Genomic DNA, 23,305 nt, shown 5'->3' with positions numbered 1-23,305 from the left:
TCTTTCTTCTTTTGGCATTTCAGAGACAGTGAACCAGCAGCTAAACCTTTCAGCTTCAAAAGGGTGACTGTAGGGAAGAATAGGCATGGTGCATTCCCAGATGTGGGGTTTTTTTGCTATCATTCCCTATGTCTGGAACTTACTAAGTCTATAATATTTTTAAATACATATATAATGTCTAGGCAAACCAGAAATACTTATAATGGGCCTATAACATTGGGTCCTTTAAAATCCTCCTTCAAACACTGTAAGGTTTCCTGTAAAACATGTAGTTTCCCCTTGTTCTTTTTATTTGAGGTCGATTGTATTTATTTGAGGTCATCATCTCTGCACTAGCTGTTAGACTGCACACCTCATTAAGGTGCTCTTGCAGAAACATTGTTAAAAGCTTTAAACACAGCAATTAAGAAAAAATAAGGTTCATAGTTTGAAAGTGCAGGGCTCAGGCTCAGCATCTTTCGTCTGCAGTTGCATTTTCTATTCAGTAGAGACACACAGATATATGTCACCATCTGTGAGTTGCAGATTTTTTTTTTAGCCTTATCTTTTATCTTCTGTAAACATACAGCCTAAGAGCTAATTCCTAAACTCATAACTATTGTTCCATGGCTGATTTGCTAGTATTGATTTTGAACCAAATCCATACAGTTTGCATACCTGAAAAATCCCTTAAATGGCTTTAAGAATATGGGTTGGTTGTGTTTTATGCATTCTTTCAGAAGGAGGTTGAAAGTAAAATGTAGCAAATGGAGACAATATTAAAGCTATGTCATAAATATGCAGATTGTAAAAAGAAAGCAATTTTTTGGCTTGGTTTTTGAATCCATCTGCCTATTACATTTTTTAAGTTCAAACAGCAAAACTACTTCTGATTTAACTATTACATATTTGGCAAGCTTAATAAAGAACAAATCAAAGCTAAATCAGGGGTATTTACAACAACCACAAATTTAATCCAAAGTGGGTACTTAAATGCTCATATAGTTCTAAATGATGTTCCTTCCAGATGGTGAATTAATGTAATTTTAGCAGGAAGTGAAGTTGCACAAATATGCAGTATTTAGAGCACTCATTGATTTCATGTTTCTGTACCCACCAAGGCACAGATGTTAGTTACCATTTTCGTGCCAGTTGTCTCTATCTTCCTAATAATTGCAAACTGAGGAAGAGAGTTTGCAAGGACAAAAAGGGAGCTGGGAAGAACTTTAGTTTGTAAACCCTAATTCAGATGTAAATGAATTTTTTCTACCCTTGACCTATTTAACCTCCAGAATAATAACGATGGTGGTCTACTTGTGGAGCATCTTATTATGATTGGGTCTTGTATTGCCTCCATTGTTGCCACTTCATTTCTAAGTAAAATCTTTGAACTTGTAGAGGTGTCTCTGACTTTCAATATTCACAGTCTCTCATGCCACTAAAGCAGTGGTGAGAGAGACGGCACAAGACAAATCTCTTGGCTTAAATAAAAATGAATTCCTGGTAGCTTGGTACAGCATGATAATTAAGTTCATTCATTGCTGTAGAACGGCTTGAATTTGCTGGGCCTATTTTGAAGTCCCTCATTTTTCCATTTGTTTTGCAGCAAGGAGAAGTCAACAAAGATTGTGTGCTGGGTACTAAAGATATTTTGTGGGGATTTTTGGGTGCTTCTGGTGAGAACTTCTTAGTGGAAGAGTTGTATAGGAGATATTGTAGAGGGTAGATTCAAACTAGGTGTAAGTAGGAAACAGTTTACAATGAAAAAGGTGAACACTGGAAAAGGTTTCTCAGAGAGGCTGTAGGTGTCCCATCCCTGGAAACATCAATGAATGGGTTGGATAGGGCTCTGAGGAGACTGATCCAGTTGCCATTGTCCCTGTTTGCTGCCAGGGGAGGTTGAACCGGATAATCTTGAGAAGTCCCTCCCAACCCAAACCACTCTGATCCTGGGAGTGTGAAATGGCTGTGTATGCAAGGTGTAAGGCTAGGCAGTACTAATTGCTTGTCCTGTTGAAGGGAGAACTAAAGAAGGATGTTTGAAGGAGATCAATTATTTCTCTAATTGCCTTTGTGAACACTGGTGAAAATGAGACTGTTGGAAGATGCGCAGCAGCTCTGAGCTGTACCTTGCTGGAGCTCATCAGTTCAGCACTGCTACTTGAAACATAAAATCTGCAGTTCTCTGTCCACCTCTGCCTTTTTCCCAATTTTAGCAGAGTTCAAGTGAATGTACTAGCACCCTCTCTGATATTCTATTTTATCTTTTTTGGCCATGCAAGACTGCAAAAGAACTTTGCATTTCTTCTCACTACTTACTATAATGGGGCACAATAAAGCAGATTGGCTTTGTATGTTTAATTATGTATTGAAGACACTTTGTGGTCTTTGATAGATGTGTGTCTGTTCACAAAATAATGAAAATAAGGAATTTCAAGATAGCACTAATAATGTGATAGAAATCTAAGCCTATTTGTTTAGTGTATACTACTTCACAGCGCTACAGGATTTTGTCCCATAATTTTTCACAGATGACAACAAATATGCATTTCTCTTTTTGCCCAGGGACTAAAAGGTGACCCTGGTAGTCCTGGTGTGGCTGGTCCAAAAGGAGAAAAGGTACATTTTTAAATCTATTAAGTTGTATGTATATGTGAGTGTGCATTATATTCTTCAGTTTTGTACATGTTGCCATAACTATGTGTGGCAAACACCCACTGCTGCCATTTGTGCAACTTAAGGGTTAAATAATATGAGTACAGGCTAACTGGAAATGCAAAAGACAAGTGCCATTTATCACAATGAATTTTAAAAGGAGTTCTGATCAAGAGCCTAAATTTGGTGTTCTGAATTGCTCTCTGGGTGCACTAATTTGCTCCCATGAACTAAACCTTAAGGTCTCAGATGTGATTTGTACCTCAGTGACCTAATTCTGTGAATATTCACACAGTCAGATTTCTTTACATATGTGAGCTGTCACACTGGCTTCAGCAGCCACCTTGTACATGTAAGCTGCAGCTTGTAACTTGACATATGGAACTGTGTTTTGAAGGACTGCTTTTTTTAAGCTGTGATTCATTTATGCAGAGGCCTGGCATTTTTTTTTCCCTTTAACCTGTGGTGAACTGTGTATATCTCTGCCATTACTGGAGAAGAATATCACTTTACTCACATATTTTCATAATCAACATGTTTGATGATTGTACTGAAATAATTTCTGCAGTGCTGCAATATTCTCTAAAAGGTCTAGAGATTAAAAATGTAAAACTAAAGAGATTGTTGATTTACTTCCTCTACTGTTTTAACCAGGGAGATGCAGGACCTCCAGGACCAGCTGCCTTGAGTGTGAGTACATGTAAAGAAAAACAGCCAAAAGAAAATCCCTAAGAAATGCTACATGTTTTTCACTAATTTGCAATGTGAATACTCCCACTAATAAGTCTAAAAGTCCCTTTCTTCATAGTGCCTCTGCATTTTCTGTATGACTTGTGTAGGGAATTCTGTAAATATAAAAAAAAAAAAAAAAAAGCAGGTTTAAAACATCTTGTTTCCTCTCAAATGCTAACAAGGATATTATCTTGTTTATTCCATGTATAAATAGTGTGGACTTGTTCCAGAGAAGGAATTCCCTTGGTGTTTTAAGGAAAAGCATTTTTCAGTAGAAGTTTGCAAAAATGATCAATGCTTTTAGGGTATTGTGTTCTGGCTAGACACTGCTGTATGGATGGTGGAAAATGTTCTTGATTTCCTTGCAGTCCAGGCCCCGAGCATGTACAAAGCCTGAAGAAAAGTGTTCCCAAAACTCTGCAGGACATGTCTTGTTTGCAAGAGTAAGAAATCCAGTCTGAATTCTATTAATTCTAGTGGCTTTGCTCATGAGCTGAAATGAAAAGCCCTTCCATTCTGAACAGTCTATTTGGGTAAAACCAATTCCAAATGGTGCAAAAGAGTGTGGCAAAAATGAAAAAAAAAAAAAAAAAGATGAGAAAAGATTCCAAATTCCCTGGCTGTAATTTCACAACATGAGTAGCTCTTCTCCCAGACTCAGTGTTATGAGCCACATCTATACTGTTCATGTTACCCACGTAATCCTAAATAAACTTCAAAAGAACTGTCATTTATAGTGTAAATAGTTTATACATGGTCTTTTCCCTCCCTTAATTTCCAACACTGTAGCAGCAGGATCCTCATTAGAGTTTACAAACATTGAAGGATATAACAGAGACCCATATGATAAAAATAAATTCTACTTTTTAGGTATCAAAATTAAGTTGCTAGTGTTTGCTAGTTGCTGGTGTTTTAGACTACTTGTTTTTTGGATTATGAATTATATCCTGTATCTCTATTTCCTGGGAAGAAGTTAGTGTTTTGTCCCAAGATCAGTGACTCTTTGCTGCAGTTCATATCTTACTGGAGGCAAACAGGTCCATTTATGTCCTTTAGTTCTTGAATATACAAACTGTATGTTGGAAGAGTTAATATATTATTAAAATAATATTGGTAACCTGGAATTTTACTGTCGTAGATGCATTGGAGTTTGTCTTGCTTTAGATAGATTCTTACAGGCCTTGAAGGGATCATAAGAATAGGAATCAGACACATCTGAAGATAAGACAGGGAAAAAACCTGAGAATATCTATTTTGTGTGTGCTCTAACACCTCTTTTTGAGAATTTTTTATGTAAGTGATGGAAAAATTAGTACATCTGTTCTGGTAGAAGTACCTGGATATGTTAAATCTCTTTTTTTTTAATGTGTTCATTGTCTTAAGTTACAGTTGTGGTCACTTAGCTTTCCTAAGAATCATACTCAGAGGTCAGTAGTATGATAGCAAGAATCAGAGAATATGCTGAGTTGGAAGGGACCCACAACACAAATTGGAAGGGATCATCAAGTCCAACTCCCGGCCCTGCACAGATCCATCCCCAAGAGTCACACCACACACCCAAGAGCATTGTCCAAATGCTTCTGGAATTTTATCAGGCTGGTGCTGTCACCACTTCCTTGTGGAGCCTGTTCCAGTGCCCAACCACCCTCTGGGTGAAGAATCTTTTCCTGATACCCAAACTAAACCTCCCTGACACAGCTTCAGGCCATTCCCTTGGATCCTGTCACTGTCACCAGAAAGAAGAGATCAGTGCCTGCCCCTCCTCTTCCCCTCACAAGGAAGCTGTAACTGCAGTGAGGCCTCCCCTCAGTCTCCTCCAGGCTGAACAGACCCAGTGCCCTCAGCTGCTCTTCCCTGCAAGGCCCTTCTTTCTCCTTGTGGCCCTCATTTGGACACTCTCTAGGGACTTTATATCTTTCTTATATTGTAGTGCCTAAAACTGCACAAAATATTCAAGGTGAGGCTGCCCCAGTGCAGAGCAGAACAGGACAATCCCCTCCCTTGCCCAGCTGGCCATGCTGTGCCTGATGTGCCCCAGAACAGTTTTATCCCTCCTGGCTGCCAGGGCACACTGCTTTCAGATAGACTGGATTTACTCCTTCTGTACATTAGGTGATCCAATTTCATAAAATGAATGTCCAAGAATTGCATTTCTTTGATTACAAAATGCTTTGCAAATGTTTCAGTTCATTGATTCCAGCACAGCAAGGTGCCTTTGTGTTGGTACATTTACTGATGGTCACCTTTACACTTTTAAAAAGAAAATATTTAAATTTTAGGAAAACAGACACAGTCTTCAGAGGGATGTTAGTAAGTGATGTAGACAAGAGTGAGTGTGAATGGGTTTAGCAGTTTGAAGACAGATTACAGCAGAGTGGGAATGCACAGCCCAGCAGGAAGGCTTTCTCTCTTGGCCACTGTAATTCGTTGTGTGTTTCTCTTGGCAAGAGCTAAAAGATTAATTACATGAGTGATGGTGGCTAAGGGAAAATTCAGTTTTCAGAGTGGTTTTATTTGTGTGGCTTCTGTGTGGCTGTGATTCTTGCAATATATAATCATGAAAGGAAGGTGTCATATCTAGCTGTGAATAAATAGTAGGTCAGATAATATCACAGTTCATATGTCACTTAATGAGAACTTACTGTGTCTGAACCATTCATGCTGTTATAGCCAAAATATGATGTAAGTCTTTCAATTATGAGTCCTGTTAAAGTTTTAAAGTGTTCCATTCATTTGGGATGAAGGCATAATGTCATAAATTTATCCCCTGCTCCCAGTGATTTTTATTTTTTCTAATGTGAAAATTATTTGTTTTTATCTAAAAGATAAATTAATTATGCTGGCGGCAGGGAGAGAAGAGAAGTGAAAACGATGACACACTGTTAGAAATAAGTCCTAAGTATGACTTTTGGGCAGGGAGGAAGGGAATATTAAAAGGGACCAGCTTTTGCTCAAACTGGACAACTGGGCCTGGGTCATCGACCTTCTGCCCCAGTGCCATTGCACACAGAGACAGATGGTAAATGATGGCATCATACAGAGCTCTACTGCCCTGTGCAGCGTTTCCATTCCTGTGTATTTCCATAGAAATCATACATCAGTGGAGTAAGCTGTATGAGGTCTATCATACATTCTTATTTCAGTATAAACTAGACCATCAGTAGTGTTGTTCAGGGTCAGAATGTTCTCCCCATACACAGACCTGTTCCATGCTTCTATCCTTGGCACAGGGAGTGTGAAAGTAACAAAAAACTGAGACTGCAGCAGCTGGTTGGTCCAGGGAGAGTTGCCTGTAAGTAATCTATACAAGTATGTAACAGCATGCAGTAGAAATTCTTGGGAGTTTTGGGTTTTTTTGTTTGTTTTTTTCATCTGTGCTACTGGCACCTGCAAAAGTCTAAAAGATGTCAGTGACTCTGTGTCTAAAAGTGTTTGTGCAACTCTGATGAGTAGGAAATCCCACACAGCTCAGAAGCATGAGCAACATGGGAACATGAGAAAATACAGAAGAGAATGAAGGGATTGGTACCTGGAGGGAAAAAGTATATTTTTAAGTGTTCAACTGACAGATACAGCCATTATAGTATGGAATGAGGGAAACTTCAAGGCAGTATGTATGGCAGAATTCATAAATACCCAACAGCTGTAGCAACCTATTAGATAGATGAGCATATGCCAAACTGCAAAATAGGCAAAAAAATAGCACTGCTTTTTAAGATGCAAGAATTATTTTATGAGTTTGAAATTGAAATTTCATAGCTCAGAAAGTGCATCTGAAAAATAGAGTAGAGCTCTGGATCTTCCTGGTTGATGCGAGTTAACAGAAAATTTCGCACTGTAATCCTAACAACATTAACATTTAACAAAACTTCTCACTTGGAGCAATAGCACAGAATTCAGAAAGAGATGGGATTAGAATTCCATGTGTTTCTGTGCATTTATTTAAAGTAGGTACATAAGTCTTGTTAATACAATTTCATCAATCATGCATGAAGAATTGGAGAAAAGAAACAGCATTGTGATGTAAAATATGCTAATCTGTAAGAAGAAATATGTGATACATTTTATAGATTTCCATAGAACTCTACTGAAATTAACAATTTCAATAATTCTAAGTATATTTCTTTGACTGGGGCATTATTCATACAAATACATTTTTTGTAAATTTGACATATATATATGTGTATATTTCAGCCCTTTTATTAAGGGCGTAAAGTTTCCCTGTGTTTCTATGAGTCAGTTAACACTCCCCAGGTCCAGATATATGTATGTATTTTTTTTCTCATTTATGGTGGTATTTTTATGGGAGTGGTCCAAAATCATGATTGATTCTCAGCCTTTTTTATGCTGTCTCTAATTTCTCTGCTATGTTCTGAATTGCTCTGTAAGTAGTAGATGTCTCTTTTCTTTAGTACTTTTCAGGTGTCTTATGAATAAATGCTGTGATTAAATTTTGAACTTTTCTCCTTTATTATGTCAACTTTATGAAGCAATATGGGGGATGTTTAAAGCTTAAGTTCCCTGATAAATTGCACGGTAGCTGACGAACCTTCAGTGAGTAAAAAGGAGGGATTGTACTGCTCTGTAGTGTGGTTTTGCCTAGATGTGGGATTTAGAGGCAGAAGCTGGGGACTGTGTTGTGCAGGGTCACAGCTGGCTCCACAGCTTGCCCGCTCTGATATCCCAGCTTAAGCCTGTGCGTGCCGTGTCAGAAGAGTGACAGGTGAGGGAAGGTAGCGCAGCCATCCCTTGTAAAATATACGATAACTATTCCCCTCGACACTCGATACGCTGCCTTTAGTTCCTGGGGAAAATGAGCGTCCGTCCGTACGTTCCTGCGAACCTATCCCTTTCAGGAGTTATAAAATAGTCACCCAGATGGCACCAAGTGTTTACTCAGAAGCCAAGGCTTAAGTCGGTCACAGACAGAAGTCCTCAGGACTTGCTTACTAAACAGATATTTGGAATGTTGGCTCCTAGGTCTGGTTAAACCGATCCCAAGGAAGCTGGTGCACAAGTGCCGTGTGGAGGTGGCTGTGGGAGGAAGTTGCAGATTCAGGTCTGGGCAAGCTCCACTGTAACTTTTGGCTCTCCCCTTTCTAAACAAACATCAGCTACAGATTGCACAGCTTTCTCCTCCGTTATTCATGTGAAGCTAAAGGAGTGGATACCCACTCTCCAGTAGTAAGCAGTCAAATAATATTACCTTTGCTTTCTTTCCATGTAATGACGTGAAGGAAAGTAATCCTATTTAACTAAAGAAAGTATAGAACTGCAAATTACATTTTCATTCTAAATCTCTTCTTTTCATACATTTACTTTAAGGAAAATCTGAACTTTATCTGTCTGAGCTTTTTATATGAGATGTATTAATTTCCTGAAAATACTAAACTGTTTAGTTGTTTTTCATTAAATACAGTGCACACTTAACTTCCACAGTATAACTTACAAATATCCACTTCTTCAAAAAGCACTTTTTAATTATGGGAGCAGGTGCTATTAAAATTACCCATTTGTTGAAATAGAAGATTATTTATTAGTTACAGTGAGGTTTTTATCTTCTTTATGCAGTAATACTGTTAGTGAAGGCACATGTGAAGATTGAAGCCTTAACCTTACAGTAAATTTTTTTTTCAAAAATTCTTACTCTGATAAATTGGCATGAATGTGATTTCTATGTCCTTCATTAGAATAATGATTTGAAAATTGTCCCATATGCAGTAGACATCAATGTAATGAATAATTTTGATTTACTCCTCAGGATTTTAATTATACTTTTTTTTGCTTAGCAAATAAACCTATGTTTATTAAAAGTACTTGGTTCATGAATGTAAATGTCAGTGAAATTACCTTTTGAATTTTACTTTCAAATTATTGTCTCTGAAGGAAAGTACATTTCAAGGTTAATTAACAGAGAGAGTTAAGAAATGGCCAAACCCAAAGAATAATGACGTCAGTGAGGAACATATTTTCTGTTTGCTCCAGTAAAAAATGGTCAAGGAAATGTAGCTTATCATGTTTTCTGGCAGACTGAAATACTTCTGCTAAATGCTGTCTCCTTTTCTGTAGAAGTAAATGGATTGAAAGCAGTTTAGAAAGAAAAGTGGTGTAGTAGCAGAACAGTATGGTCATTGCAGTAACTTTAAGGGGCCAAGCAGGTGTACAAATCTTTCCACTTGCTGTCTCAAGGTACTTCAGTAAGGATGTGACTGAGATCAGGTCATGTTTGGAAATGTTTAAGATAGAGGTAGTTTAATTTCCCTCATAAATGGTAATAAAATTTCCCTCATAAAAGGAAATTAGTCATCCTTCTGTGATTTTCCTGTGCCATTTTCCCCATTGGAATAGATTTGTAACAGTGAGGTGTGTCTGCAAGCTCTGTGGGCTTCTGTGTGGGTGGTGGTGGACAATCTTTTGGGCAAAAAGAGGAAACTATGGTAATTGAATTTTAAAGTCTCCCACTTCCTCATCCTCCTGTTTGGGGTTCAAGATAGGGCTGCATCACCATTGCAGCAAGTAAACTGCCTTGAAGATACCTGAGAAACCAACACTTTGACCATCTTGACTGAAGGAAAGTTATTCATATTTCAGTTCATTTGCCTTCTGAGTGTGATCATCTGTTTTTACCTGAGAGGAAGACATTAATTTACTCTCAATATGTAAAGGCCAAAGAGAAAAATATTCTCAAAATAGGGTAGAAGGATCACAGTGACCTGCACAGTAGAACTTGTTCTCTACAAACATCTCCAGATTAAGTGGATGCCTTTAAGTCCTATTGAACTGCATCTTGTTGCATCCTGTCTGGGATGCTGTGCCACTCTTACATCAGGGCAGCCACAGCAGTACCATCCATCCCACAAGCCGTATTTGGGTGGCTGGAGAGTGCTCTTCAAGTCAGTCATGGTGCAGTTCTTCACTGTGATCACCCATTGTGTTATGTCAGGAATTTGGAAATCTGTGGTCACTTTTTACCTGAATACTGATTACTGTGATTCCGTGCTGCTCTACTTGTGGAGTTTACAGAGGGATCATTGAAATTTTAGTTCAACAACGTGACAGCTTTTCTTAATCCTGAACAAGGACTGTGTTTTAAAAGAACTACATCAATCACTTGCAATGGGAACTGCCCACCAGTTTGCTTTTAAAAATGTTTCAGCAGTGATGCTGTATCAGTGGAATTATACCTTTCTGTTTATCATCATAATGTTTTGAAATTGCATGGCAAAATCATATCCGTTATAGCTGGGTCTTTTTGAAGTAGCAAGTTTTATCATTATAAAAGCTTGCATATTCAAATGATTAAAAAATGATCTACATTTTTACATTATCACAAGGCTTTTCTGCATGCCTAATTTAAACTTTGTTTAACTTATCTCACTAAATTGCATACATTTTCTCCCCATTTAATATCATTTGTTCTGTAAAAATTGAGGTCATGTGTTTGCTGGAATTCATAGTGAGGAAACATTGGATGAAAGTAGTTTGTGTATAGAACATACAAACCAGTCTATAAATTAAATAATTTTTTTGCCTTAATTAGACCTACTCTACAATTATTATTGCTAACTTTTGTATTATATTTAATTTGTATTGAGAAGGAAATGTATTCCAGCTGAGAATGTATTCCAGGAGCACTACCTACAAGTACATAAGGCAGCAGTCTACCCTTCTGCTTCAAAAACTATCAGCTATGTTTTGAAGCAACTTTCAAGATCCCAAAAATATATGTAATTGTCCAATATTTTTCTCTCTTGGCATCAACCATAATCTTCTGTGAGAAGTAACATGAATAACAGCTTTAAGTAACCTCACTATTCCACTTCAGCAAGGATTTTTTCTTTTTTCTTAACATTCTTTGTTTCACCATGGGGTCACGATAAAGATTTCGTTTTTTTGAGAATATGTTCTTAGGCACTTTCTCTGAGTTATTATATTTATGAACAATGCCTCCACCATGTCTCTGCAGATGCTTGTTTTGATGTATCAGGTCTTTAAAAATGTTTTTTACCTTCAGAGTCACATGACAGGATTTTAGCCCTTCTACAGTAAGTGGCAGAACTGTTCACTGATTTTTCTGTAACTTCCTAACATATTTTTCTTCTACTGTCTCAAGTTAAATAATTTTAATAAGTTTTTATAACTTGATACTTTCAAAAAATATTAGCTGTTAAAGTACTAAAATGGTATATCCTACAGATATTTTCAATACAAGTTCTTTTAAAAACTCCCTATTGCAGCATTTTTTAAACCTGTTGGTTTTTCCTAGTTTCCATCAGCTTAGACTAAGTTTTGATGATATTTCCTTTAAACATCTGCCCACATGTTCTTCACAGTGTGGTTGCTTTTTCAATTCTATGTTCTAACCAGCATATTTTCCCTTGTCAATACTTCCCTTTATGGTTTACCTCTTATAAAGGGATTCACAAGTTTCTGCTCTTCATTTTCAAGATTTTGTACAACACTCTTGTGCCTACCAGTGCATCATGTATCATCTCTCTTCATAGCCACCCTCACTCATCATGGTAAATTTTCTAAGTTTCAGTTGCACTTAAGAACATCTTCATTTTACTGGCTTTTATTTTCCCCAAGCTACATGGTAAGGTTTTAGAGATTTCCACTTCATGTTCCTCAAGCTCCTTCAAGTACATTACTCCAAGGGGCTTGCTTGGTCCATGGCAGGAACAGGCTGTATGAACTGTATTTGTTATTTTATTCCACTGCTCCACAAAGTAGGTGGAAGTCTGGCACCTTCCAGCCTCAAAGGTGGCCTGGCAGAGTCAGGAAAAGCCCATGCATGTTAGGTGACCTCAAAGGATGCATCATATTTTCCTGCCAGCCTGATGTCACACAAATAGGCTGGTTTTATACCTCACAGTGCCGTGTGCTGTCCCTAGACATTGTTCTGCTCATCATCATAGTCCTGCTCTTGCCAGGTCAAAAGTATCAAAGTGACAGCGACACATAGTGAATGACTTTAATTGCCTTGCAATACCTGAAGGGTATAAGAAAGGTGGGAGCAGACTTCAGCTGAGCCTGTTGAAATAGGACAAGGGATAAAACTGAAGGAAGTATTAAACTGAAGGAGGGTCAATATAGATTAGATACAAGAATGAGGCTTTTTTACAATGAGAGTGATGAAACAATGGAACAGTTTGCCCATAGAGTTGGTGGATGCTCCATCCCTGAAAACATTCAAATCCAGGTTGGTTAGGACTCTGAGAAACTTGGTCTGATTGAAGATGTCCCTGCTCATTGCAGGAGGCTTGGACTAGATGACCTTTGAAGGTCCCTTCCTAACCCAAATCATTCTGTGGCTCTATGATCTTGATTGCCTTGGCTGTTGCTTACTGGGGACTTTGTACTTGTAGAATAGATTGCCTTCTGACATAAATGTTTAGAACACAATCCTCAGTATATCCCATGTACCGTAGATTGGATGGATGATAGATAGATATAAATATGTATATTCAGTGTATATTCTATCCCTTTACCTGTGGTGGTGGGCTCCTCTGACCAACCGTGCTATCCATGGCTGGTGGGAGTCAAATCTGATCTTTGATCTCCAAAGGAAGATCTCCAGAAATTAAATAGGAATGCGACCTAAGTCGATACTTTAGTCCACCTTCCAACAAACATGGATTCCTATTCATTGCCAAGTTCCATAGGAGTTCAATGGTAGATCATTTATTCATCTGTTTAGACAGAATTGTCAAGTTCCATAGGAGTTCAATGGTAGATCATTTATTCATCTGTTTAGACAGAATTCACGGTAGAAGGTGTTTTTTCATTTCTCCTGTAGGTTTCTTCTGCAGTTATTTTTCCATAATCTCTTTCAGTGAATGTTGAGCAGATAGCACTGCTAAGACATTACTTTGGCCACGTTACTACAGTTTTAGAGCTGTGTTAGTTAACGTGGCCTGTGTTGTCCTATCAATTTTTAAACGGAAGATCCCACTGAGGTTGGTGTGAACTTTTACCTCAGTTTCAATATCAGGATGTGGCTCCTTGTACAGGGGAGTCCTCCCTGCCTAGTTACCAATTGTACACAGCTCTCCTCCCTTTCCTTGAAGATAAATCTCCTTATCTGGTTCCTTTTTCTTGACAATAATATTGTAGAGAGAAGAAAAAGAATTAAAGTACTCCTTGGATAAAAATGTTGGCTATTAATTATCACTATTGTGCAGTTACATTCTTGTGTAATTCTTGTCCCCTTGGAGCCTTATTGTACAGATATGTGAGGCTAAGTATTTCCTCCCCATAAAACGGACATTACAGGTTTTCATCTCGTTCCCCTGCATAAAGTTGTCACTAAAATGAAAAAATTAACAAAACAAAATTCCACCTCTTCCTGAATTCTCAGAATTTCTTCACAGAATTAGAATATTGCTAACAATTAACTGCAAGTTCCACACTACCTGGATGAGAAAGTAAAGAAGCTTTGCAGAGGTCACATTGACATGCTGCTTTATGGGTTTGTGTATGTATAAGCTACATAACTTGCACTGTAGTTGACTTACCATGATATTATTTGTTGGACACAACGTTCTCATGCATATTTTAGTTCAATAAACTTACGGTGAAAGATGGAAATGGTGTGCATCAGCTTTGTAAAAGATCCTACACCTTATTCTGTTTACATTATAAACTGAAATGATAAAAGAAATATCCTATAGGGAAATACTGTCTGAGATATATTTTTAGCTTCAGTGTTTGAAAGCAGAGAAATGGTAGAAATGGAAAAGCTCTTGAAATGACCACTTCTTTTTAAAATTGAAGTCAGACTACATTCTAATCAATTTAAAACAATACTTGAAGATGTATGAACTAGTAGCTTTGGAATGCCTATTTACTTTCTCAAGTTTACATTGGGAATTAGAGATCATAAATGAACTTCTTAAATTCCTTTCTAGAAATCTGGGTACTTAAAAAAATTATGATTGTCAGGGCACCTCAATTTACCCTTTTTAGGTCAATAAATATGTGTAATTGATTCTAAGTAAGGTGTTTGAATTTGACCAAAGATATAAATCATGCTGAAGCAATACATGAGTCTGAGTAATTTTAAAGATTTTAAAATTTTAGTATTTAAAATTCTTATATAAAGAAAACATAAATTCTTAAGTTGTGTGACATCTCTAAGAATATGCAATATAAGGCTTTTTTTTTAGATTATACAATGCAGAACTGTTACATATTCTTTGCTGATTACATTTAAAATTATTTCACATTTCTTGTTGCTGTAATGGAAATTGGATTGCTTCCTCAAAGTAATTTTTTAAATTGTTTTCCAAGATGACTCATGAAGAAAAGGGAGAGTGGGGGGAATGACTGTTCTAAGTTGTTCTGAGATGTTATTTGAAGGCTTTATGATTACACTGTACATTAATCAGATATAAAATTAAATCCCCAAAGCATCAGAACTGGTCTGTGATTTGGTCTCTGACTGAAAAAGGCAGATCCTTGCATTGAGTTCAGAAGGAAGGCTCACAAGTCAAGGATATATTCAAAACACTCAAAGCTCCAGTGCCTGTTCAGGAGACAGAGAGAGAGAAAAAAAAGAAACACTGAAGTGTTTTGAAAAGCCAAGCCAGAATTGCAGAGGAAGCAGCACAGGGCTGGTTCTTGGGATCCAGTGAGCATAAGGCCTTCTGCTATATTTAGCTCCCTTTCCCTGCCTTCCCCTCCCCCTTCAGTGCCTATATTTGAATTTGAGTTGTAGAGTAAGTTGTCTTTTATTTAAAATAACTTTTTTGTCAATTTTTATGGCATCCTAACTTAACAAGATAAATCACTTTTCAAGTAATATTGTAGTTAAATATAAATATGCTTAATTAGATCCGAGTTACCTCTTCTTTTCCAAGGATACAGCCTTTATATGATGGCATGTGATTAATAATTATTGTTTGTGCTTTTTCTTGCACCTTAATATAACATTAAAGGAATTATTAGGAAAAGGCAATTCTTATTAGTAGAAATAAATGCCTTGTCTTGCCATCTGGATCTTTGGTCTAGTCTTGCTTCTGTAGAAAAATAGAGGATGAGAATAGCACTGAATGTTCTAATTGTTTAATGTTTGTATTTTCAGGGTTTGCTGGAGGGTCCCCAAGGTCCACCTGGCAAAGAAGGTCAGAGGGTGAGTAAACTTGGTGAACAACTGGTCAGTGTGCTAACAGCTTGATGTGCAGCTTCTGCCTAGCATTAAAAAAAAATGGTGAGGTAGCAGCTGAGTATGAAGCATGTTGACAACAAACTGAGCCTTGACACTTGAGGTTTCTCTTCAGTTGAAGGAGATTTAACAATTTCAACTATCTAAAGTGTTTTAATGACTGGCAGAACAGATGTATTGTATTGTGTTTTGTGCAGTATGTTTCTGCTGTAATTTTAACTGAAATAATATTAAAACTTTTCAGTTTTCCCTTTTTAGTAGGGGTGAACTATACTTTGCAACATCTAAGATATGTAAAGATATGAATTTAGGGTCATTACCTAAAATATTAGCAGAAACCAGTAATACTGACCCAGGTCTTTTAATTCGATTATGCAAGTGTCAGCACATATGTACAACATATGTGTACAAATGATACAGTAAAGGGGACTGGAGAGGGAGGTGCAGAATATGCCAAATACATTAAATAAACCTTTGCTTATTTAGAATTTTAATATGATTAAGTAATGGACTGACTGGTTCCTCCATGTTCTGTTTTTATTTTCCCTGACTTATTCAATTTGATAATTCATTACAGCAGATAACAAATATTTATAATTGTGGTATCACAAGAATTAATTCACCATTGTAAATTTATAATCTAGTATGTTCCTAAAAGTTTGGAAAGATATTAAGACTCAATCATTTCAAGATTTTTACAAATTAAGTATGCGGCCGGTTTGGACTTTTGAAGTTGAGTCTCAATAATTCTTGGTTTATTTAGGCATCTTGATATTCAATATCACAGTTAAAATGCCTGAAGTAAAAAGATTAAGTGTTTCTCATCATTGATCTTAGTAAACTACAGTGAATTTTTAAAGGCTAATTGAATGATTCCAATAATAGTAATAAAACTAAAAGAAGACTAGCCCTTGAACAAAATGAGTAATGACACGTAGGCCCAAAGCTATGTTTTATGTTGGTTGTTAAGTTTTAAAAATAGTACTAAATTCCATTTAAGCTGAACACGAAGACATGAAAGCTGAGTTTATTTATGTTTCTCACTAAGGATTGAGAACCTGATCAGAAAAACTCAGTGTAATAATGCAGAATTCAAAGTTGTATGATGACAATGTTATTAAAGCACATTTACTAGCATATTAACGTCCTTATTAAGAATTTTATAATTACCATTACTATTACAGTTAGGCAATGAAATATATAGGATACTGTGAAATGATAGCTGTATCCTGTTTTAGTATATTTTAGAGTTGTTCTGTAGAGTACTGAATCTGCAAAAAGACTGATTCTTTTTTAGGAACAGTTTTTAGGAACAGTTATAAAGATTCTTGTGTTTTAGAAACTTCACTCTTGGAAATTCTTCATTTTTTTTATGCAAAAGTTCAGAGTTAACACACTGTATTATATTTAATGATGGATAAATTGATTTGGATTTTTTTTTCCATATTGTAGTAGGAATTAGTGGATTGATACTTTCATCATGGACATTTTCCTACTCACACATAAAATTGAGCTGCTGTCACACTCCAGCCCCTATAAAAATGGGAGCACTGATGGTTTTGTAATCTCACCATGCACACAGCTGCCATGAGCCAAACAATGGGAACAGCAGACTGTGGAGTCTCAGCATCTGTCTTTATCTTTCTACCAGTGAGATGCTCACAACAATGCTCCTTCTGCTGGCCACTCCCGCCCAAGCATTAACAACATTGTTGGCAGGCACAATTCAACTCCCATGTGCTTTTGCATTTCCAATACATTTAATTACACAATAACATACCATTTGTAACAAGATCTCTGCTCTGTTTAATGACAAACAGGACAGTGCACATCTAATGGCTATTAAATGCTCCTTTTTATTCAATTACAGATGTCATGTTCCTCTGTTCTACTTTCAGCAGATCCTCCAAATCTTTCACATTATATGAAGTTATTGCTTTTCTCAGGGGCTGTCTTTTGAAGATTAAAGCATATTATTGAGTGTATAACTAGCTAATATTTTTTTCTCCAACAAATTATTCAGACTTAAAACAATATTGTGTTCATTCTGAAGACCGGAATTGTAACATATTAGGGGAAAAAAGCCATTCTAGAAACACTTGGAAGTATCTATTCACTTTGAGAACATGAACTTTTATTTTAAGTTGCCATTCATACTGTCCTTGCTATGTTCAAAATTTATTCCACTTGCATCTGGAGCATTTTTAAATGCTCCTTTGAAAATTGCTCTTAGATTAATAAGGAGTTGAGAGGACAATCATATAGTGTGTAACTTGCAGACCTCAGAATACACATTGAAGCAAGGAGAATTAACAGTGTTAATGGTGATATTGAAGAAACATATAGAAGGCTCAGGTTAGAGCTAGTGACAGGTAAAATGGCAATAGAAAATGAGTAGAAAAGCAAGGAAAACAGCATGCATTTTCATTTTCAGAGTGTTTTAAGTGAGATTTTATTATATCAACAGAGATCAGGGTTTAATATTAGAACTACTAAGAAATACCAAAGGTGCCCTGTCCCAGAGTGGGGCACCCATCTCCCTGCATTCCCTTAAGAGGGAACTAGGAAAATTGTACCCCTAGTGAGAGGAATAAGTCTGAATAGTAGTATTTCTTTCACCTCACAGGAATAATCTGCAAAAAAAATCACATCATAAAAATAGGTATAGTAATTATTATAAAAATAGAGTAAATGTTGCTATTATTATAATAAACATAAAGATAACTGTAGTTTTTGAGTTCAAACTTATGTCAACCTTACAATGCTTCTTGACATGTACATCAAATAGGCTTAGAAATGCAAATTTACATCATTACTTAATTAGATTAGTGGTGTATTTATTTCAAGGGTAAAGGGGGATCAATAAATTTTTTCAGATAAGGTGGTAACAGTTTTTTCTGATGGATGCACTGTAGACAGAGTTACTGGTGTCATTTGAGCCCATGCATAATTATTAAAACACTGAATATGTCACTTTATGTGTCTTTGATATATTATACTGTATATATAATATAGTAATATAGTATATTACTACTGTATGGTCATACTGGGTTATCATCTTACTCCCACATCAAAGAGAAGTTTAGGTTCTTACTTGTTTAGATGATGGTCAGCAATGGAAATTGATGACAGAAGTGTGTGAAGTATCTTCTATCTTAGTTGGTCTTGCTGGATGCTTTCCAGATATCCTAAAGAATAAAAAGGTTTGCAGAAAGCAGTACACTAGTGTGATGTGTTTACAGAAATGTAGTATGGGGAGATCATTCAGAAGGAAAGAGGAGCCCTGAAAATTCTAGTTTTGTGCAGCATTAAAGGACCCTGTAGCAGGATGACCAGGTTCTATTTTTTGGCTTTATTTAACAGAAAATTGCAAATTTGCTACAAGGTTTCAAGTAATGAAGTCATGGAGAACAATGAATGTGACAATAAATAAAATTTGGATTCATAGTCATATTACTTCTCTTATACTATTCTAGTAGCAAAATGTGTAAATATTTATTTTCTGAACAAACAACTGGATTAATCGTCTCGCATTTATCAAGAGTATTGGTTGTGTCTCTAAGAGTAGACTTATCAGTTCCCATTCTTTCCTCACTTGTGAGTCCTTTGCCTCTCATCTCTATTATCTCTTCTCATTGTGGCAGCTTATGCAGGAGAGCAGCCTTTGTGAGCAATGGACACAAATAATGACCTTCAGACTTACGTATCTTGTTTTCTTTGCACAGCACTGAAAAGGGAGGAACAGAGTTTTGAGATGAGTGAAGGAATTTGTTTTCAATTTTGCATGGTTTACTACTGAGTTTCATCTACACAAAACAAACTTCCTAGAATTTTCAGTAGCTCTACAAAAATCTTAAAATATATTCAATGATTCATCACATATTTTCCATCCTTAATTATGTTACATCCTTAATACTGTTACTCTGAAAGCAAAAGTAATTGTCATGGCAGAAGACATCATAACCTGGTTATATCACAACCTGGCCAAATTCAAAGAGCACACAGTGAACTTATTTCTGATTCTTCAACCAACCTGAGACTTATACAATACTCATTTAAAGAGCTGTAATAATGTCATCAGTGAATGTAGTTAAATTTTGTGTGTGCATAGAGTCCTTGTGTTTCTCCTTTTGCCAAGATACCCCTGACACTTACCCATTCACATTTGTTAGTCAATGTTGTGTTTTCCTGTGAGCTCAAGGAGTACTCAAATGTTTACTCTTAAAAAGGTCTGGTGTTTCCTCTTGTTCTACAAGTAGTGACTTTGTAAAACACTTTTTAGATTTTTGATCCTTAATGAAGTGGTTTGTGTTAGACATGAGACCTTACTCAGGAGGAATTTTGGATTTTAGTTCTGGTCACTGAAAGAAATGGGCCAGTAGAAACAGCTACTCATTCCTGCATGAGAAATACTAGACTGCTCTGTGGGCAGGCACTACATTCATACATCATTTTTCAGTGTCCATCACATTGGCTTCAGGCATGTTACTGCTGCAGCAACTTGATACTATTATACAACTGCTCAGAATGACATCAGGAGCTCCAGAAGGTAATTACACATTACTCAGAAAAGTCCCTGCTCCAGTATTACCAACCCACAAACAATACTGAGATTGGGTACTAACCTAGCATTGCGTGGAATTTAAATCACAGTGGACTACCACGCCATCTTCCTGGATTCCTGTGTTGTGCAGAACTATTACTTTTCTCAGTCATCCTGCACTTTCTAGGTAAGCTCATCTTTTGCAGAAGTCCAGTTTTCACTTCAAAGAACATCAACAACAGACTCTTTGCAAATCTCCTTGAATTCTTTATTCCAATGTTTTTTGTCAATCACGCATTTCAAAATATGCATTTTATTTTACACTTAGCATGTATCGGATCCTCCATTAGCCTCGAGCAACTGGGTTTTTTAATGTCTTCTTTATATTGAAAAGGTATTCAGAGTTTTTTCTCTACAATCAAATCACCATTCCATTAATTTTTGAAAAAATTCCACTGGGGCCTTCAGTTCCCATGCAAAGAATTTTCTGAAGTCTTCAAATAATTTTGCCATGTTGCTGTGTATTCTTAAAAATTTCTACTAACTATAGTTTACAGGCTGCATGAAGCTTTCCAGACTCTGCCTTTATTATGTTAAATGCAATGAAGTTTATATTTCCAAAATAATATTCCAAATGTTTTGAGAAGCAATGCTTCATTTCAGTTGGATATCTTTGTAGCAGGGATTTTCCATGAACTTGGTGCATTTTTATAAATACCATTTTTTTTCTGAAAATTACTCAGTTTTAAAAATATAATACTTCAGCAAATTCCAAGAATTTTCTTAATGTGAAGGATCAAGGCAATTTTATTAGACAGCTATACTGTGAAATCTAGACAGGATGATTTTGCATTCTCAGCTGGCCTCTAGAAGAGCCAGGCCCAGCATGCAGCTGAAATACACAGCAGTTTGTGCAGCAGTTTCTGCTTCTTTACAATCCTCTTGCTGCCTTCTTGAGCTCCTGTGACAACATTTCTCTTCACAGAGAAAAGCAAGGCACAACTTCCCAAGGGTTTTCTGAGATCCACATTCTCTGAACCTCAGAGAAAAAAAAAACAATTATTATCTCATTCACTGCTCCTGTGTTTTGGAACAAGTGGAATGTATTGTGGAAGATTGTTTACCTGAAGGGAATTGGTAATTGGATTCTGGTGTGTTTTGATTCATTGACCAATTGCATCCAGGTGTGTGTGTCAGGACTGTGGGTGGACAGTCACGATTCTGTGCAGTTGAGTGGAGTTGAGGTTTGTGCAGATTCAGTGTAATATAGTATAGAATAATATAGTATAATAAAGTAATTAATTTACTTTCTGATATCCATGGAGTCAGATGCATAATTTCTCCCCCAGACATCAGGGTTGCCCTGCTTTACTATAAGCTCCTAGGCACTTTTTCTGGGATTTGGGCACTTTTGGGAAGCCTCTGAGGGCACTGAGGTTATTTTGAATGATCATGGTGAGTGGGAGAGGCTCCTGAAGACTGGAAAAGAGCAAATATCACTTCTGTCTTCACAAAGGAAAGTGCAAGGAACTACAGGTCAATAGGCTTCAATCCCTGGCAATGTGAAAGAGGGAATCTTCCTGAAAACCACTTCCAAACATGAGTAGGACAAAAAGGGGATTGGATCTATGTACTCTGCATGGATTTATGAAAGGAAAATTTTGCTTGACCAAATACTTTGCTTTCAACTATGATGTGACTAGCTAGATGGATGAGAAGTGAGCAGTGAATGCCAACCTCAGCTTTAGCAAAGCCTTTGACATTATCTCCTATTATCTTCATAGACAAGCTGACAAAGTACAGGTTAGACGGGTGGATGGTGAGGTGGATTGAAAATCATCTGAAAAACAAGGTCCAGAAGCTTTTCATTAGGAGCACAATGTCCAATTGGAGATGAGTCATTAGTGGTGTACCCCACTAATGGGGCTGCTCCTAGAGCCAGTAGTGTCCAGTGTCCTCATTAACAGCCTGTACAATGGGGCAGAAGAAATCAAGTTTAACAAGAGCAAATGCAAAATTCAGCATCTTGGGAGGAATAACCCCAGGTATGAGCATGCACTAAAAATAAACTGTCTGGAAGAAAGCTTTGTGTAGAACTCTTTGGACAATAAGCAGACTATGAGCCAGCAGCACATCCTTGTGGCATAAAACAGGCCAACAATATCCCAGCCTGCGTTTGAAAGAGCATTGCCAACAGGTCAAGGGAAATATCCTTCCCCTTTGCTCAGCTCTGGTGAGAGCACCTCAAGGAAGACACAGACTTCCTCAGGGGTGTCAAGGTGCCACTGGAGAAACTTCCGTGGAAGAAGAGACTGAGAGCTGGGACTCTTCAGCCTGGAGAAGGCTCAGTGGGAATCTCAGCAGTGTGTAAATATCTGATGTGAGGGAATAAAGAGGGAGACACATTCTCCTCAGTATTAGCTGGTGACAGGACAAGAGGCAAGGGGTAAGAAATCTTAAAAAAAGGAAAAAAACCAAAACCCAGAAAATTCTATTTCAACACAAGAAAGAATGTGAAGGTCATCAAATACTGATGCAGGCTGCCCAGAGAGGTTGTGGAGTTTCCATCTGGGGAGATACTCAAAAGCTGAGTAGACACAATCCTGGACAATTGATCCTGCTTGGGACAGGGATCATACTAAGTGATCTCAAGACTTTCCTCCAACCCAGACAATTCAGTGGTTTGTATGTGACTAGCTCTAGCTTATTCTCAGCATAGCTACCAACAACTTCATTCTTATGGACTAATGCAAATTTTTTAAAGTCTTTTATATGTATTTAAACAGATTATTTCTCCATCATGGTGGTTTCCCTGGTTCCAGTGGTGAATTGGGTTCAAGCATTTTAAAATATTCAACAATATCACAGCCATATCCTTGACTTTAAATTCCTTGGGATTGGTGTCCTTGGGTTGCAGGTGTCCTGAAGTAAATATTTTTGAAAGAACTTCCTTATTTCCAATAGTTGTGTTTATAATACCAAATACTTCACTTAAGAGGAAGTTATTTTAGCATTATCTTAGTAATAAATTAAATACCTCATAAAACTAAGAATCTGTTGTCACATCTAGTATTTCAACATTGATTTTACTAAAATTACATGTTTGGAGGGACTCTTTGGAATTGCAATATTTGCCTTATGTTAATAATCAGCTTACTCTCTGATATTACAAGTTTTTTCATGAACAAAGTTAGTTTGACAGAGTGGAAAATCTTCATAAATAAATGAAT

At 36.9% G+C, this 23,305-nt stretch overlaps 1 protein-coding gene across 5 annotated transcripts in view; it reads left to right on the top strand.

Annotated features, from left to right (window-relative positions):
• Positions 1-23,305, top strand: part of COL19A1 (collagen type XIX alpha 1 chain) — a 183,827-nt gene that overhangs the window by 90,410 nt on the left and 70,112 nt on the right. For all 5 annotated transcript variants that reach the window (XM_071445227.1, XM_071445202.1, XM_071445210.1 and 2 more), the window contains 3 exons: positions 2,545-2,598; positions 3,289-3,324; positions 15,452-15,499. In XM_071445227.1, the coding sequence (XP_071301328.1) occupies positions 2,545-2,598; positions 3,289-3,324; positions 15,452-15,499 (138 nt within the window). The remainder of the gene's footprint in view (positions 1-2,544; positions 2,599-3,288; positions 3,325-15,451; positions 15,500-23,305) is intronic.

This window comes from Agelaius tricolor, unplaced genomic scaffold, assembly GCF_023055355.1.
Source record: "Agelaius tricolor isolate 1412-34295 unplaced genomic scaffold, bAgeTri1.0.p SCAF_1, whole genome shotgun sequence".
NCBI classification, from domain to species: Eukaryota; Metazoa; Chordata; class Aves; order Passeriformes; family Icteridae; genus Agelaius; species Agelaius tricolor.
This window is presented reverse-complemented; position numbering and strand designations above follow the sequence as displayed.